At 41.0% G+C, this 18,369-nt stretch overlaps 1 protein-coding gene across 7 annotated transcripts in view; it reads left to right on the top strand.

The window, feature by feature from the left end:
- The window catches only part of SH2D4A (SH2 domain containing 4A), an 84,022-nt gene that overhangs the window by 22,153 nt on the left and 43,500 nt on the right, over window positions 1-18,369 (top strand). For all 7 annotated transcript variants that reach the window (XM_077152664.1, XM_077152660.1, XM_077152662.1 and 4 more), the window contains 2 exons: window positions 12,964-13,044; window positions 16,861-16,972. In XM_077152664.1, the coding sequence (XP_077008779.1) occupies window positions 12,964-13,044; window positions 16,861-16,972 (193 nt within the window). The remainder of the gene's footprint in view (window positions 1-12,963; window positions 13,045-16,860; window positions 16,973-18,369) is intronic.

Below are 18,369 nucleotides of genomic sequence, written 5' to 3'. Positions count from 1 at the left end.
TTTCACATGTAGTAGTAAAATGCATGCAATTTGACTTAGAGCTCACAAAACTTTTTCGCATATAATGATTTCATACTTGCAACATTTTCCTGTGAAGCAGACAATACAAGTATTATCATTTCTATTGCACAGGTGAAGAAACTGATGCTCAAAGAGATTGTGATTCCCCCCAAAATCACAGTTAGACTATCTAGTCCTCATTTTTGTATATCTACTTATGTTCCCACGCTCATCATAACTTTGACAGCCTTAAAACATTCGTCCCCTAACCCCAGACCTGCTCGTTTGATGAGAAACTAAGGCAAGAGCTTTGGGAGTTATCCAATATGTTTCCAAAATGCAGTTCAGACCTGCACAGTGAACATTTCTGAGTTTCAGCTATAATGTATTTTAACTATGATATCTAAAATAGATATTGCTGCGTCTTAAAAATGCCATTGTCTATATAAAAACCTAAAATCTATTATAAAAAAGACTTCGTGCAGTTTTTATTGAAGTCAGTGATCATAATGCTTGTCTGATTTAACTAAAGAAGGATTTAAAGAGTAGTGTTTTCAGGAATATGAACAATATTCAAGGGAAATCAGCTCTAGATTCTCTAAAGTAAAATGGTTTTGTTAGATTTTTTAATACATTTCCACATGACAAATCATCACCAGAAAATGATTCCCATATTCTAAAAAAGTACTCCAGGGCTTAATCAGAGAGACTCCTTTATGGTTTTGATCTGAAATCTCTGAAATGCTACAGAGAATAAAATTAAATTAAACCCAGATAGTCAGCATTGTGGAAGCTCTTGTTACTTAGAGGAGGTCATGCTTCTAGTTAATGATGATGCCCCTTATATTTGCACTGAAGCATAAAAGTGGATTAAATTTCTACACTTCTGTCAGCCATTGATTTTTCATCTCTGCTCTGATAATCTTATGAAAGGATTGAGACAAACGTGTAGTTGGTCCCGATATGGTCTGACAGGCTTGGGGTAAATCCCGTGGCTATTCTTTCCTGATGCTCTGCCTTTTCCTGTGAATAATTTGAATAAAATGAAATCAAGTTAAAATAATACCAAGGCCAGCCTCGTGGAGGAAAACAACAAATTATAAGAGCACGACTGAAATATTGTTTGGTGGAAAAGGGCAGGTGTGCTTTAATGGTGGTGGGGACGTGTTTGGGTGAAGAACTTGACATTTTACGTATCTGTGGCCCCGTACAGCTTTCAGTGACTTCCATTCTATTTGACATTATCTCACGAGCTGTAGGGGGTGTGAAATCCTGTTCTCTGGGCAGGGAAATCAAGGACTGTGGCTTATGCCTTAATTAGCGGTGGAGCTGGTCCTCCAACCAGGTCCTCCAGCTCCCGACCAGAGCTTTCACCTCTTTCTCTGCCGCAGGGAGGTATTCGCATCTGTATTTTAACAGTCGTGCTGTTGGGATTAGAGGTTTACTCCCCCACCCCCATCCCTTTAGCAGGAAGGTTCGAGACCCAGACATTATTGGCTTTAAAATTAAACAGAATAGGGTACACGGGTAGTTTAGTGATTAGAATGCTTGCCTTCCATGCGGGAGACCCAGGATCAATTCCCAGATCATGCACCCCTCCAAAAAAGAAAAAATTAAACAGAATAGGGTGCATGGGTTGTTCAGTGATAGAATGCTCACCTTCCATACGGGAGACCCAGGTTTGTCTCCCAGACCATGCCCCCCTCCAAAAAAAATAATTAAACAGACTAGCTTTTTAGATAAGGAAACACAAAAGAAAGAGAAATGGAAGAGAAGAAACAATGGCTGAGCAGGTAGGAGGCCACCTGACTTCCTGGAAACCTTGAGGCTGTCTGATCTTGCTGGTGGCGTTTCTCCAGGACTCACTGCCTCCCTGCGCTGCTGGTGCTGCTGCTGCTGCAGTGGCCTCTCTGCGAGAGTGAAGTTAGTGTGGCAAGGGTCACTGCCTTGGGACCATTGGGACCCTCTGTTTTCTCATCTGTAGAGACTGGAAATTAAAACAAAAACAAAACACCTACCTTGTTTATCTCAAAAATCAACATAATGTATTTGGGAATGCTTCAAAAATGGCAAATCCCAGGACAAATCCAAGAGTTATTTTCACTGGAAGCATGAAATGCACTGCCTGCCCTGCCTGACAGCCTCCTGCGCGGAGGCTGCACTTCTTAGCCCCTTGCACTACGAGGCTGATACGGCTGAACCAAGCATTCAGTGTGTGACTGGCACATTGACAAGTATTATGGAGTTTTACCAGGAAGGCATATGGCAGCGTCTTCATCTTCAGGAGTTCAAACCCCACTGGAAAGGAAAGAAGCTGTTAGACAGCACTGTGTGAGGCAAGCTATGGACAAGTGCCAGGTGGGTGGGGCTGGCTGTACTTGTTTGTAGATAGCAGGGATGGGGGTGGGTCAGGTTAGAAAGGCCAAACGGAGTGGGGCGGAGAGGGAATCTCCAGTTGTGGTGCACAAAGTGTAAGTGGTAAAAAATTGAAAAGCATCAAGCATCATAATAGGTGGGGATACAGGGGGAGAGCAGCCTGACTGGAGTACTGTACTTTGGTTGGGGTTCAGGAAGGTACACTGGAGTTGGTGTTGAGAGGCCAGATTATGGAAGAGAAATCAGGCTTGTTCCGTGTTGTAGTTTTCTATTGCTGCTATACCAAATTGCTATAAACTCAGTGACTTAAAATAGCCCCCATTTATTATCTCACAGTTCCGTGGGTCAGAATTCAGCATGGCATGGTTGGGCTCTCAGGTTAGTGTCTCACAAGGTTGGGATTCGAGGCCTGGGACAAACTGGACTTTTATCTGGGGGTTCGTGGGGAGCACAGGGAAGAGGGAGGAATCTACTTCTAAGCTTATTCTGACTGTTGACTGAGTGAACCAGCTGAGGGCCTCTTCCTTGCTGGCTGTCAGCTGAAATGCTCTGAGAGGCTGCCCATGTTTCGTCTCCTGTTTTCCACCCGGACCCCTCTAGCGATGGTGGCTCAGTCCCTCGGATGCTTAGAATCTGTCTCATTTCCCCTTCTTCAGCATCTCCCTGACTCCAGCTGGAGAAAGCTCCCTGTTTGTAAGGGCTCATGTGATTAGTTTAGTTGGATAATCTCACTATATGATAAAGTCCATTAACCTTGTAATTATCTTCAAAGCCCCTTTGCCACGTTCCAGGGATTAGAGCGTGGGCATCTTTGGGGGGCCACTTTACCTACCGTACCCCAGTGGGCCATGAGTTCATAGTACAGGCTTGCCATCCTTTCCTGAAACCCTTGGACCCCAGTGTGTTTCACTTTTTGGATTTTCTGAGTTTAGAAAGGTAATACTGCAAAATACCATATGTTATATAATGCCTCCAGCAGGAGTTGGGACAGCACTCTGTAATTAGGTGTTATAAGTACTGTAAATGACCTTATGTTGGTTCCAGGCAGGTGTGTGCCTTCCATGTGAGTTCTATATTTTCACAGCTTTCTGGATTTCAGAATTGAAGATAAGGAGCGGTGGACCTGTAGTAGGTTTTTGAGCCATGGAAGTGTAATAAGAGCAAGTATAATAAATATAGCTCAAAATGGACAAGGAGTCAGAAGTACTGGATTTTCATTCTGTCTCTGCAGGACTTCATTTTCTTTATTCAAAAAAAAATGAGAGTGTTTTGAACTGTTTAGTAACAGCAGAGCCCAAGTGTGGCTGCTTCCCAGGCCTGCAGCTGGGGCAGACTTCACTGAGTGATCCTAGCACTCTCTCCTGATGCGTGGGGACATGACCTGCGTCCTTCTAACAGAGCGCGTTCAGGCAGCCACTGCTCTGTCCTAAGACAGGGCTGCAGGTTGGAATCTCTGCTCAGTTGATAACTCGTAAGTTTCCTTCCATCTCTAAACATCTGTGTGAACTGAAGTAGAGTATTTTCCCATAAGAGGATTTCCATACAGGATCAATAAATAAGTCATACAATAAAGGTTCATCTTTTCAAACAGCAAGTAGGCAGGGGAATGATGTACAAGCCAAGTAGTACAAGGTTGAGTTGGCTCCATCTCATTTTTGTAAATAAAGCACAAATAATGTATTCTTCAGTTTAAAAACAGTTCCATGGCAGTTCTACCCTGAGCTGCTTTTCACCACAGCCCTCCAACTCCCAGACTCAAAACTTTATCTCATGACCTACCTGGGAGATAACTCATCTCACCTGAGAAAGCCATACCCTTCCTTCCCTGGTACAGTTTTTGCAGAATTAACCAGAATACTATACAGTTAAATCTGAGATATTTGGATTATTTTGCCAGTGTACCTCGAGGGCAATAAGAAAATACGCAATTTATGTTTTTATTAGTAAATGGCTGATCTTGTGCAGAACAATGGAAGATTTGCTCCAGTTCTAAGTGTAGAGAATTTCTGTTTTAACCTTTGAGCCACTAGAAGCATATCTGGGGGGTTTTAGAAGACTTGATTGGTCCTTGCTTCAGCATCCTGTCTCAGAGGACCTCAGTTCTACATGCTCAAGATAAATCTTTATAAAAGATTTAAAAATAAATTGGTTTTAATTTTTTTTAGTTCACAAAATAGCCGAAAGTAAGACTGCATTACCCCCAGATACCTGGAAACTGTACTTCTAAGGCTTCATTCCTTAGAGGCAGCTCCAAGACTTGGTCAGTATCCTGTAAGGATCAGTTCCATCTAAAAAATGGCAGTACAATTAAATTAGCATTTAATATTCTTTATAATTTCTTTATAAAGAAATCTCTTTTCTTTATAAAGGAAGCTCAGAAAATTTATATTGTGAGATACTTGCCCAATATATCTTCTGATGGAAGCTGTAAGAATTGTTCCCTGAAGTTCTTCCATTTTAAGAGGCTGTTCTTATCACAAGCCCAGTCTTGGTTTGAATATGCTGAATTTTTTTTTAAATACTTATTCATCTCAAGGTGCTATTGCATAGCAACCAAAATTTTGGTTTCAGTGTAGGTGGCTTGGGCTTTCTATTTTAAGAAGCAGCTCCTTAAGGTGATTAAAGTGGAGGGGAGGGAGCTTGGCAGTAGTAAACGCGCCCCAGAGTGGGCCACCTGTGTCTGGGCTTGCTGGAACCCTCTTGGTGTGGCCTGGTCCTGTCTGCCAAACTCATTTTGTCCATCCCTAAAAGGGAGTCAGAGCTGCGCTTATGAAGAGGGATCCTACTAAGCACAATGGGAAAATGTGTTGCTGAAATGCAAGTTAGATTTAGCCTTCGTCCTCCTGCATTTTCAGATGAAGGGTTGGAGGCTGGGTGTTGGTCCAGGCTGAGAGAGGGGCTGAAATAATGCCTAGATTAGAACTGAGTGTGTGGTTTTCATTCTGCAAAGCCAGTGGCCCTCTATTTGCCCTATCCTTATTTTTGGCATTGGTAATCCAGCCTGGGAAAGCCAGTAGATGATGCTCTGTTTAAAATTAAGTGAGAGCTCTGTGGCTCTCGGGGGATCAGCGTGACCACTCACCTGTCACTGAGCCAGAAGTGATGGTAAATATCAGAATTTAGTTGTCAACCAGTGAGGTTCTGAGATATGCAAGTTGAGAAGCAGATGCCATTTCCACACAAAGACAAGTCTGATGGAGAGTTAAGAGGACCCAGAGAAAATGACAGTGGCGTGCTGTATTAACAGAATCACCCTTCCTGGGGGGGCTGGGTGAGAACTAGGATACCCCGGGGCTGGGTGGAGATCCTTAGGCACCCCCAGGGTGGACAGCCTCTGAATGCAGAACTTCTTTTTCCTCTTTACTCACCACTCCTGCAAGAGAATTTAGGAGTGAACAAAACAGCTCCTGAATGTGGTTGGGAGCAAAATTTGGTAATCCAGAGATAAGCTCCTTTGTGCTTCTCTGCTTATAAGTAATTTGTAGGCTGGGAGCTCATTAATCAATAGACTGGCTGCCCTTGCCCCTGAAGGGGACCTTGGATAAAACTGTGTCTGCTCACTTTCAGATTTTATCTTCAGAGAATTATTCATTGTTTCTATAGAGATGGCCTTCAGCGTGGACTACACTGCAAAGCAGGAGATTAAAAATTAGAATACAAACATCTTGGATTCAAAGCATTAAAAAAAAAAAAAAAGGCAGACCTTGCAGCTAACAGATTAAAAAGGTCTGATTTTCCCTCTTCATATCTTCTTAAACCCAAATGGAGTGAGAGATGATACCCCTTGCCCCTCCACCCTCAACACACATGCATGGGTGTGTACACAACAAGGCAGACACACACACACACACACACACACACACACACTACTCCGAGGTTCTGCTTTGAGGAAAAGACTGATCCCTGCTTTGTAGCCTTTCATTTCACTACAAAAACTAATAATATTTACAGAAACTATTGATAACAAAAATACTCCACTAAAATGTACATTTCGATTGTAAACTTGGCATTTTAATGCCTTCATGATTTTCATTAATATTTTTAAGTATTACTAACTCATAGCATGATGTTCCCATTAATAGCTAGTGGTTAAGGAGCAACTTGTAAAAAAAATGATTTTAAGATCTAATGAACAAACTTCTATCTCAGTTTTCCTTCTTCCATACCTTCCTTCCAAACCAAAGTTAAGTTGTCTATTTTTAAACCAGCAGTTCTGTGAATCCTTATCTGTTTCCTTTTATAAAGGAAAAATTCAGAAGTGAGACACTAAGACCAGATCCTTTCTTTGAAAGAATAGAAAAGAATATTCTAGTCTATCATTTTTCTATTTTATGCTATTATTAAGTTCCTATTTTCAATTGTATCAAGACTTTCCAAATCAATCATGTTTTTAAGACCGAATATTCTTTTAAAAATCCTTTATTACTTTATACTTAACACTGTACGCATATTGTTTTATATCTTTTGCTTTTGCATCTGTCCCACATCAGGCATCTCCCTGGGTGAGAATTTAAGAGCAGCCATTGAAACTCTTTCATATCTGAAACTCTCTGTCCAACCACCCTTACCAGCACCTCCGCATTATTGTGTTTTCCCAGGATGTTACTGCCCGGTTCTGCCATTTGCTCAGAGCTTTGTGGGGTGCCTGGAGAAGGTATGACAGAAGTAGACAGATGTTCATCCATTATGACATTATGATGCTCTAATACATTCAGAATAAATTCGGACACTGAAGAAAATCTGCCGTACAGTCATGCATCATATTAGAGCCTATTGTGCTTTGACGTCAGGGTATCTAGTAGTCTGTGTGCATAGATTTTGTTGAGAACAATTTTAGAGAAATGGGTAGAAGAGTCCCTGGGGTCTTTGTTGTCCTCATTTATGTTTAAGTAAAATCAGTCTTCAGGGAGAATATAGTGTATTTCCAGCAACAACATTTATCATACCGCTTTTCCATGTTGTTAGCCTAGTTGGCCTTAAAACTATCTCAACTCTTTAGATATTCTTATTCTTTTAAAATTTATCAAAGCACAGTTCCATTATTCTGCCTTTCCCGTTACTTTAGAAACAAAAAGCTAACTCCTGGAATGCTCACAAGCTTAATTCCCTTTTTAATTAAAATGGCCAGGAACAGGAAGAAGTGGTTATTTCAGTGTTTTGATTAGCAAAATGAGTGAGTTATAGACTATTGATTTTCAGAGAATTAGAATGCAGTCCATCTCGATCAATATTAAAACTTGATAGAATATCTTTTACTGACTGAGAAAATGTTTCATGAACTTGGGGTGCCTTCATTCATTCACTAAATATTTATTGGGGTCCTGCTAAGTGCCGGTCACTGTTCTGATTGCTGTCATTCAGATGACAATGAATTAAACTAGCATGGTCTTTGCTGTCATGGAAATTATTATTCTCACCGTCGGTCCTATTAATAAATACCATGGATTTAAGAGACATGAGAGAGCATAATAAGTAAAGATTTAATCTATTAATTTTGAAAAATAAACCCTTGATTTTAGCCTAATTCATCATTTTAATCATTACCATAAAAATTGAGTGCTAGAAACGTTCTGTGTATTAGAGATATATGGTTTATTTGGAATTATAAGGCACTTGGCGTTTGTTTGATTACGTAGTCCTACTTTTAAATGTAGTGAATATTAGTTTACTATCTTAGAAGCCAGGATGAACTGCTTTCAAGCTGGTTTTAAAAATGAAATATAATTAGAATTATCCTTCTCATAACTATATCATACTGATGTTGCTGGCAGCTTCTTTTTACAACTCAACTGCCTGTGTAGATAGGCTGTTTTTCTAAGTTGAGCAGCAATTGTGTTTTGCGTGCAGGCATTTGACCAGCCTGGGTGGGCTGCACTCCTGGAATCTGATCGGGAGCGGCACTGAGGAGAGATGATCATTGTGACTAAGTCAGCGGGAAGTCCACCAGCTCCTGATGTCGTTAGCTTTTAATTTCTTTAAACATTTTTTTTTTGGAGATATGTATAAATATTCCGTTACAGCTTTTATTTTTAAATAGGGCAAGTGCAAGTAGGTAAGATTGCTTTAACTCTCTTTCTAGAGAATCAGCAGGTGCAAAAGCCTCAGTGATGTAGCAAATAGAGATCACTGCAGGGGTTTCCAAGCCTGAGAGTATAAATGCTCTCTCTGGGAAGCCCCATGGAAGGAGCAAGCTTCAATCATGGTGATGGTATGAGTGTGAATCTCTGTTCTCCAATCTATTAGGTCACCTCACCTCTTTGCTAAGGGGACAGTACCTACTTTCGCACCCCCACCACCTTAATGAGAAGGTTGGGTGATACACTGTACTTGACAGTGTTTTGTAAGAAAAAATGATACCAGTAGGTGGGTAGTTTTTCTTTCTTTCTGTGTCTGTCTTTCTTTCTCCTTCCTTCCTCCCTCCTTCCCTTCCTTCCTCCCTCCCTCCCTTCCTTCCTCCCTCCCTCCCTCCCTTCCTTCCTCCCTCCCTCCCTTCCTTCTTCCCTCCCTAGTGAGAATAAATAAAGAGTGCATTCCCTTGGACACAGTTCATACAGGAAGCTTCAGAGAGGATCTGCTAGCCACTCAAGAACCCTCTTTGTCTTCGTCCTGGGAATGCGCAGAGAGGCAACATTATTTCTAAAGTTGCTTCCTTCTGGTAATGACTTCATACATTATCACTTTTGAGTCCATTAATTTGGCTGGTTTTTTAAATAAAGAATATCCCTTTTGGTGGAGGGGATTTTTCAAACCATTACATTGTACTTGGTTAATGGTGCATTTCATGGATTTATAGAACCATATAAATGTATCTAAATGAACCTCCTTTATGTAAGCCTTAAGTTTTTCATATTATTGTAGTACTTAGGAATTATAGCATCTTGGTTCATGTGGAAAAGGAAAATTTTTATAAGTTTGGAGCTGGTTCTTAGTATGTCTGAATAGCTTGAGAGTTTACAATATATTTTAGACAATATATTTTATCAGAAATATTGATTTCTGAGGTGATGGATAAACTAGTTGGTTGTTTATATTAAAACGTTTCTATTAAAAACCTTTCAGCTTGTGTGAGCTTTGGTATACTGAAAAAAAAAATCCAAAGCCAAAGACTGCCTCTAACTGCCGGAGTAGGCAGTGTCAGCTGTCACAGTTGTCGTTTGGCTCCCCAGTATGTCAGCTTATTTGCATTGTCTGGCGCGTGTGTCTGTGCTTAGTTTGGGCTATTCGAAAAATGTTGATAAACCCCATCATGTTTGATAAGTGCAAAATCAGAGAGCATTTTGAAAGTGCTTGTAAGAAGAGGCATAAAGTGATGATTGAAGCACGATCTTCTCAAAGTAAGTGGGAAGAAAACAATAAATGTTGCATGTGTGGATAGGATGAAGTAATCGACGGCAGGAGTTATTCCAAAGGACATAGAAGAATTCATACATTATGTTTTAAGTGTTGTACCCATGCCTATGTCTGTATTTGCAAGAGAGATGAAAATATGTTGAACAAAGCAGACAGCAGTTTGGAAAATATTGGTTAGAAGATTAACCAATATTAGCCTAATGCTAGTTCAGGAAGCAGCTAGAAGTTTAAGAGTTTAAAGGCTGAATACGGTGAAAGTGCTACTGACAAAACCTTGGTCCAAAGTTTTACCAGTTTCATAGCTCCAGATCCTTCTGGAACAAATGAGAGTCGAGGTTAGAAACAAAAGATAGCATAGTTGGAGCATTATCTGTAATACTTGAGGAGTTATCAGTGGAGGATGGTTTCTTGCTGCTAATTTTTAACACTGAAGAAACTGGTTCCTCTTCCAAAGTGATGTCCCAGAGATCTCATATTAGTGAAGAAAAGAAAAATGATCTTAGTTTTAAAGCTCACAATCTACCTTATGGTAGAAATGCATTCAGGGAAAATAGACTGTAAACACAAGTTCTTCAAAGTTATCTTGGACTTTTGAGCTGAAAGACTTAAACAAAACCTTTTGAAATGGTTCTAATCTGTCTGTAAATAGAGGAATTGGTTATAGGACTCTGCTATTTTAGAGGAGGAGCAACCAAATATTCTTCTGTAATGTTAAAATTAGAAAAAAATATGAGACAGACTATGACAAGTGGCAAATTGTAAAACCTGTAGGATCTATTACTTTGCAGAGTAATAAGCATAATAAATATTTTGATCTATAACTCAGTTTCCTAGCAGTGTAGTTATGACAGAGTGGAAAAAGCATAAAGTATGGAACAAACTGGCTTTGTGATCCTAAGTAAGCTATGCAATGACTAACTCAGTTTCTTCACCTGAATGACAGGTATTACATTGCCCATCCAGCAGAAATGTTGTGAGCACTAAAAATAATGCATATTGAGTAACTAGCACAGTGCCTGGTCATAACAGGCTTTCAGTGACCCATAGCCGCTAGTGGAATTAGCATTAAGAGCACTCGCTAGAGAACTTGGTACCTGTCACCAGCAATTATTGTGGCCAGTTTTTATTTGTTGCAGTAGACTAAGCTTTTCTAACAAGTAGATCACAAGTGCAAAGGCCTAAAAAAAAATAGAATTTAGTTTTTCTCTCTTACAACAGTCTAGAATGGGTGTTCTGGTTCAGGTGAACTCAGGTACAAAGTCATTCAGGAACTCAGGCTTTTGGTGGCCTTGCTGTCTTCAGCGAAAGGGTGACTCCAATCATGTTCCACCACAGAGAAAGTGGAAGCAGCATGGAGGAGCAGATGAGGAAGATTTTAAGGGCTGGAATGGAAGTGGCAAATTCCAGTTATCACCTGTGTTATGCTGGAGATAATTTATTCATATGGGTACACCTAACTGCAAGGGCAATTTGGCAGTGCAGTGAACTGGATAGCCATATGCCCTGCCACTGTGAAAGAAGGGCAGGATTGCGGTATCTGACAGTCTCTGCCACACTGGATTATTATATGACATAACGGTGAACCTAAAGTACTCTCTATGCACAGTACTGATTTTGAATGCTTGCAGAAAATTTGCTAACAATTTCTGATCAATGCTGAAATACGAGATTATATCCTCTGGTACAAGGCATGTAGGTCATTGTGGTTAGAGTTGTTTGGTTACTTAGGGCCAGAAGGGAAGAAAATGATGCTGGGACTTGGATCAGGCTCTGCAAGTAGGTCTGGGACAAGCAGTGGTGTAACTGTGTAGCCTGGTCTTAGGTATATGCCAGTTCAGGCAAGTGCCACAGGGGTTGGCGTGTGGCAGGCAGGAGTAACTTCAGAGAATCCAGGCAGTAGATTTGGAAATCCTATTGGCAGGAGTTAGCTTCTAGGAAATCCATCTAGAACAGCAGAAACCCAGATAACTGAGCTAGGTAGTTGGGGAGGAGGTGGGGTCCAGAGATGAAGCAGGGAGGGAGTGTGACCCAAACAGGGAAAGTGGGCAGAACTCCCAGGTACCAACGGGTTCCTAGAGGGGAAACAATGCATTGTGCAGAGTTCCATGTCAGAGATTAAGGCATGTGCCTGGTTGGAGCTAAAACAGGGTTGGGATAGAGCAAAGATTAACAGAGGAAGAAGAGAATTTACAATAGGGAGTAATGCTGTGTTCTAGTTTGCTAGCTGCTGGAATGCAGTATACCAGAAACAGAATAGCTTTTAAAAAGGGGAATTTAATAAGTTGCTAGTTTACAGTTCTAAGGCCAAGGAAATGTCCAAGTTAAAACAAGTCTATGGAAATTTCCAGTCTAAGGCATCCAGTGAAAGATACCTTGGTTCAGGAAGGCTGATGAAGTGCAGGGTTTCTCTCTCAAGTGGAAGGGCACATGGCGAGCACAGAATTTCTCTCTCATCTGGAAAGGCACATGGTGAACACGGTCAGGGTCCCTCTCTCATCTGGGAGGGCACGTGGCGAACACGGCATCATCTGCTAGCTTCTTCTCTCCTGGCTTCTGGTTTCAGGAAGCTCCCCGGGAGGCATTTTCTTTCTTCATCTCCAAAGGTCGCTGGCTCGTGGACTCTCTGCTTCATGGTGCTGCAGCATTCTCTGCTCTCTCTGAATCTTTTTCATTCTCCAAAATGTTTCCTCTTTTGTAGGACTCCAGAAATTTTTCAGGATTTGCCCAAATGGGTGGAGACGTGTCGTCACCTAATCCAGTTTGACAACCACTCTTGATTAAAATCACATCTCCAGGGACATGATCTGATTACAGTTTCAAACATACAGTATCAAATAGGGATTATTCTGCCTTTATGAAATGGGATTTAGATTAAACTGTGCTTTTCTAGGGGACATACATCCTTTCAAACCAGCACATGCTGATGTCTAGAAATCATCCCTTGTGTCCCAGCAAGGCACACAAACCCATTTGTCATGACCAAGCCACCATCTCTTGACTCTTGGGAAAGAATCCATTTCTAAATGCTGTTGAGGGGGGATGCTGAGGCTTCAAATCCTGCTGCCTTGGTCCAGATGTCTCAGGAACTCAGGTGTCAGTGGGAAACTTTGGTGAATCTAGAGTTCTAATATGGGGTAGCATTAGGGAAAGTTGAAACATGGGAAACCTGAACAGATATCTTCTGAAATTGGACTGATGATCTAAACGTTAATAAGTGTGTTTCATTTAATTTGTTAGACACCTTCCAGTTCTTCAAGAAATATTCAACAAATGTTGGCAGATTCTATTAATCGTATGAAGACTTATGGATTTCACCAGGTAAAAGGTTTACATTCCATCTTCGGGGGGCTTAATACATATCTATTTTCACTAATGTTTTATAAATGGGCAAATTAGTTTCATGCAGAAATGAAATTAAGCAGCAGAGCATGAAATCTGTCTTAAAAGCTGGAATACAGCTAGCTATTCATCTTTACCCATTTTTCTGAAGTTGGGAAAGTATTGAGTATCATGGAAAGAACAGATGCTAAGACTTGTCTTCTAAACTCCTCAGTGAAGATCTGAAGTAGAGATGATTTCCTGGGCTGCTGCAGTCTGAGTGAATCGTCCAGTGGTTTCAGAGAGCTATAAGTGGTGGATTAAATTCGTCAGGACAGTAGTGAATTAAGGTTATGGTACTTACATGTTCGTTGTTTCTTTGAGCCTGTCCTTTCTTGAGGAGCAGCTCCTAGCACCAGCCATGTCCACTGTGCCAGAAAGTCCTTCAGACACACCCTCCCAGACAGTGAGAATCTCCCGCAGGCCACACTCCACTTCCTCCAGTGTGCCAGATTGTTATTATATTGTACATTGCTCAAAACAAATGAGGTGTAGACTAGGGCTTGGAAATGTAGAAAGATTTGACCCATAGAATGTCTGCGAAAGCAGGGTAAGACCTAAGGCTGTGCAGAGAAGGTCCTGAGTGTCCGAGGCCTGAGTTCAGAGCTGTGGTGGACACCGGCCAGAGGCCTGTGTTCCTGTGGACAGTACGAGCAATTCTGCAACTTCTCTGTAGGGACACATATGAACTGGGGCCGCTTCCATTTTTGAAGCTTCAAAAAAGCATTGCAGTCCCCATATGTAACCTGCTAATATAATATGCACCTCTTTCTAAAACAGCAATGATAGAGGGTCTCAATGAGTTTTGCGGTAATGCTGTCCAGAATAAGTTCTATCATTTTAATAAGATGACAGTTGAGAAAGATGAAGGATTCATTTATTCATTTAGCCAGCATTAAATGAGTGTCTCCTATGTGCTATGCAGTGTTATGAGAATTGGAGATAGATGCAAGAACAAAATGAATATAGTCCCTGCCCTCAAGGAGCTTCGAGTCTGGATGGGGGAACAGATAATAAGCATGTATATGAAGTCAGGTGATCATCAGTGCTGTGTAGAAAAAGCAGGATAAGGGAGCCGAGGGACGCTGGGCTGAGTCTGGGCCAGGAGTTTTATTAAGGTGCCAGAGAAAGTGATATTGAAGCAGAGAATGGGGGAGGGAGCCACGTGGATGCTCGGGGTAAAGTGTTCCAGGCGAGTGGCAAGGATAAAAGCACAGAGGCTAGAGCCCCCTTGAAGTGGTCAGGGAACAGGAGAGAGTTCAGCATGGCTGTAAGGAAGTGAAGGAGAAGGCAGCGGAGGGCAGGGAAGTAATGGTACCATCAAAAGGGATTCGGTATATAAATGTTTACTTAAAGCCATGAGATTTGAGATCATCTAGAAATTAAGTACAGATGGAAGAGAAAAGAGGTCTCAGCTGTGAGGCACGTAAGTGTTTCGACCAGGCCTGGGTTTTTTTTTTGTCTCTAACTAAGGCGGTTGGATCTGGGGTTCTCAAATATGTTTAGAGATGACACACGTCAGGCTTGTGCAGTTTCCACACCCTTCCAAGAGAATACTCCAGGTCCTTGCCATTCTGCAGCTTTTTCTCTAATTTAGAAGATATCAGCGGATGGGCCACGGTGGCTCAGCAGGCAGAGTTCTTGCCTGCCATGCTGGAGACCTGGCTTCGATTCTCTGTGCCTGTCCATGCCAAAAAATAAAAGTAAAAAAAAAGATACCAGAATGTGAGAATGAATGAGCATGTCATTTACCAAGCTTTTCTGTAAGATGAAGGTAATGAAACAGAGTTTTCCTACTTCGTGGGCCAACTGTGGGAAACTGGAGGGAAGGTATTTCCATCAGTGGGCAGGGCAGGAGGCTTATCTGCAGGAGATGGACCCTGCCTCATTTCCCTCCTCCTCTCTCTGCACACGTGACGTGACGGCTCGCCCTGCCCTGCCGCAGCCTCCGCCCCTCGTCTGCCGTGGCTGGACCAGTCTCTAGCCCCAGGCCTCCGTGCACACCTCTTACCTTGAATTCCCACGCTTGCCTCACAGTCCTGAGTCTGTGACCTCACTTCCAGCAGGACACTCACAAAGACAAAATGATGGTTTTCTAAATAGAGAAAGGAAACATAAATTTTTAAAGATTTTGTTGAAAGTAAATTTTCTGGAGGAAATCTTGGACAATGCACTCAGTGCATGTTCTAAAGTTTTCTATGTTGTAAACAAATATAACGCTCAGGGCCAGACTCTGTGAAACTCATTAATTTTATCTCCTTTACCAACACTCCCACACATAATTATACTGCAGATTAAAAGCAATATGATTTACTAAATATAGCATCCTCAGACATTCGAGTATCATCTTCTTAACCAAATACCACCTTTATTATTTACTTAATATTTTTCCTTAAGTAGACTCACTCTTTTAGGATATCCTTGCTTATCCTAAGCAGTAATATCTATTATATCATGGTTTAACATCATAATTATATATTTTCTAATCATATTAAAATAAATGCCTGTGCATGTGGAAGATGAGCTGAGCGTTTTAAAGCTTTTACTATTTAATAGTAGAACTATTAGCAGCACTTTAATCTATTTCAAGCTGGTAACAGCTTCAAATTGTAAGGAGATGGCAAATTTTAATAAATAAACCCAAAAACTTATTTGTGGTTTTAAAAATATGAGCATACAAAGGAAGCTTAGCTCTAGAACAATGTAAGAAAAAACAAAACAATAAATGCACCAAAAGTTTAGTTTCATAGAAGGCAAAGTACAATTTGTGAATTTTCACCATCTTCTACATTAATGGCGATTTATGGCTTCCCCCAGTGATCTGAAACAAGTTTCATAATGTTAACGTTTATATTTGAGTTGTAGTGAAATAATTCCGTGGCAGGAAAATCTTTTTCTTTTTTAGGAAAACCAATAGAAACAAAACAAAACAAAACAAAACAAAACTCATCACATCTGCGAAGGGAACAAAGCATGGTCAGTCTGTCTTGACCCTAGTGGCTTGTTTCATTAATTAGGTAACCAAGGATTTTATTTAGCTCACCAAGTGTAAATTCAGTTTTGTTATGAATACTCACAAGGCTGTACTAAATAAACAAAGTACTTTTTAGATTTAAGTAATTTGGTTTGTCAGTTTCTCTTTAGTTAAAGGGAGACTCATGTTTCTTATATCTCCCTTTCTCAAAGAAGGTGCTTTTAAATATCTTTGTTTGTTTTTGATAAAAATATTTCTTTTTGAACCCTCTAAAATGGTAAGTACCACATTTTTGGACACACTGTTCAAGAGATACAGCTGAGATTGCTCTAGGAAAGTGCGGTTACTCTGTGACACCTGTCAGGTACTTAAAGAAGTGTTTATCTTGGGACCATGAAGTAGTGTTTAAACATTACTTCGGGGAATCAGAGTTGAAACAGACAAGTGCTCTGTTTAGAAGGAGATTAATATTCACTGAGTTCTTACTCTGTGCTACGCACTGTGCTAGGCATTTTTTAAAAAATATTTAATCCTCACTGTAACCACGCGAAGTACTTTTTAATTTCCACCCTTGACACGTGGGGAGATGTCCTGAGAGCATTTTAGTGACAGGTGCTGGGTGGTGTCAGAGCCGGCTCCGGGCTCCACTGCCTCCCAAGGCCGGCATTTCCCACCAGCCCAGACCCACTCCCCCGGGGCCAGAAATCAGCACGCCCTCCTTCCCTCGGCCTCCGGAAGAGCTGGATTTGCTCTCTAATGCTTGTTCCTTGTTTTTTAAACAGAAGAAGGAGTCCACGAAGATAAAACAAGATGAAGAAATAAAACAAATAGATGAAGAGAAAACCAAGCAGATTTATAAGAGCTGGAAAGAGGATTCTGAGTGGCAGGCGTCTCGTGAGTACAGGCGCCTCAGGGGCGTCCTCCTCTCTCTAAGCCGCCTGTTCACGCGATAGAATGATGAAGCGCTTCCTGGTGGGTGGTTGAAAGATGCTGTAGGACTAAATTATTAATCACATGCTTACGTGCTACTTGTTGAATGGAAGAATGGCTCTCAGTTCATCTTGGTACCATCAAAAGTATGATATAGCTGTATGATGGGATGGTTTATAGCTCTGAAATTCGTTTTCAAAGAGTTTTTAATGACCTGGGAGGATATATATGATACCTTCTATTTTATATAATTATTCTACCTTATTCTTATTGTATTGCTTTTCTTTTCTTTTTTTTTTTTTCCTTTTTGCATGGGCAGCTACCGCAAATCAAACCCAGGTTTCCGGTATGGCAGGCAAGAACTCTGCCTGTTGAGTCACCGTGGCCTGTCCATTCCATTGCTTTTTTTTTAATTAATAAAAACAATCAACATACAATATGAACATTCTTTCTTTCATCACATAATTGTATATTCATCATCATGATCATTACTTAGAACATTTGCATCAATTCAGAAAAAGAAGTAGAATACAGAAAAAAATTCATCCATACCATACCCCTTACCCCTCCCTTTCACTGATCACCAGCATTTCAATCCACTAAATCTATTTTAACATTTGCTCCCCCTATTATTTACCCATTTTTAATCTATATGTTTTACTCATCTGTCCATAAGGTAGATAAAAGAAGCGTCAGACACAATGTCCTCACAATCACAGAGTCACATTGTGAATGCTGTATCATTATGCAATCATCATCAAGAAACATGGCTGCTGGAACACAGCTCTACATTTTCAGGCAGTTCCCTCCAGCCTGTTTGTTATGCCTTAACTAAAAAGGTGATATCTATTTAATGCATAAGAATAACCTCCAGGACAACCTCTCGCCTCTGTTTGGAATCTCTCAGCCACTGACGCTTTATTTTGTCTCATTTCTCTCTTCCCCCTTTCAGTCGAGAAGGTTTTCTCAATCCCTTGATGCTGAGTCTTAGCTCATTCTAGGATTTCTGTCCCATGTTGCCAGGAAGGTCCACACTCCTGGGAGTCATGTCCCATGTAGACAGGGGTAGGGCAGAGAGTTTGCCTGTTGTGTTGGCTGGAGAGAGAGGCCACATTTGAGCAACAAAAGAGGCTCTCTTGGCAGTGATTTTTAGGCCTAATTTTAAGTAGGCTTAGCCTATCCTTTGCAGGGTTAAGTTTCACATGAACAAACCCCAAGATTGGGGGCTTGCCTATTGCTTTGGTTGTCCCCACTGCCTGTGAGAATATCAAGAATTCTCTACTTGGGAAAGTTGAATTCACACACCCCCCCCCTTAACTATTTCCTCAAGGGGACCCTGCAAATACTTTTTTATTCACTGT

The sequence above is a fragment of the Tamandua tetradactyla genome, chromosome 3 (assembly GCF_023851605.1).
Source record: "Tamandua tetradactyla isolate mTamTet1 chromosome 3, mTamTet1.pri, whole genome shotgun sequence".
Classification (NCBI taxonomy): Eukaryota; Metazoa; Chordata; class Mammalia; order Pilosa; family Myrmecophagidae; genus Tamandua; species Tamandua tetradactyla.
The sequence above is the reverse complement of the archived record's forward strand: the minus strand, read 5'-3'. Positions and strand labels throughout refer to the sequence as shown.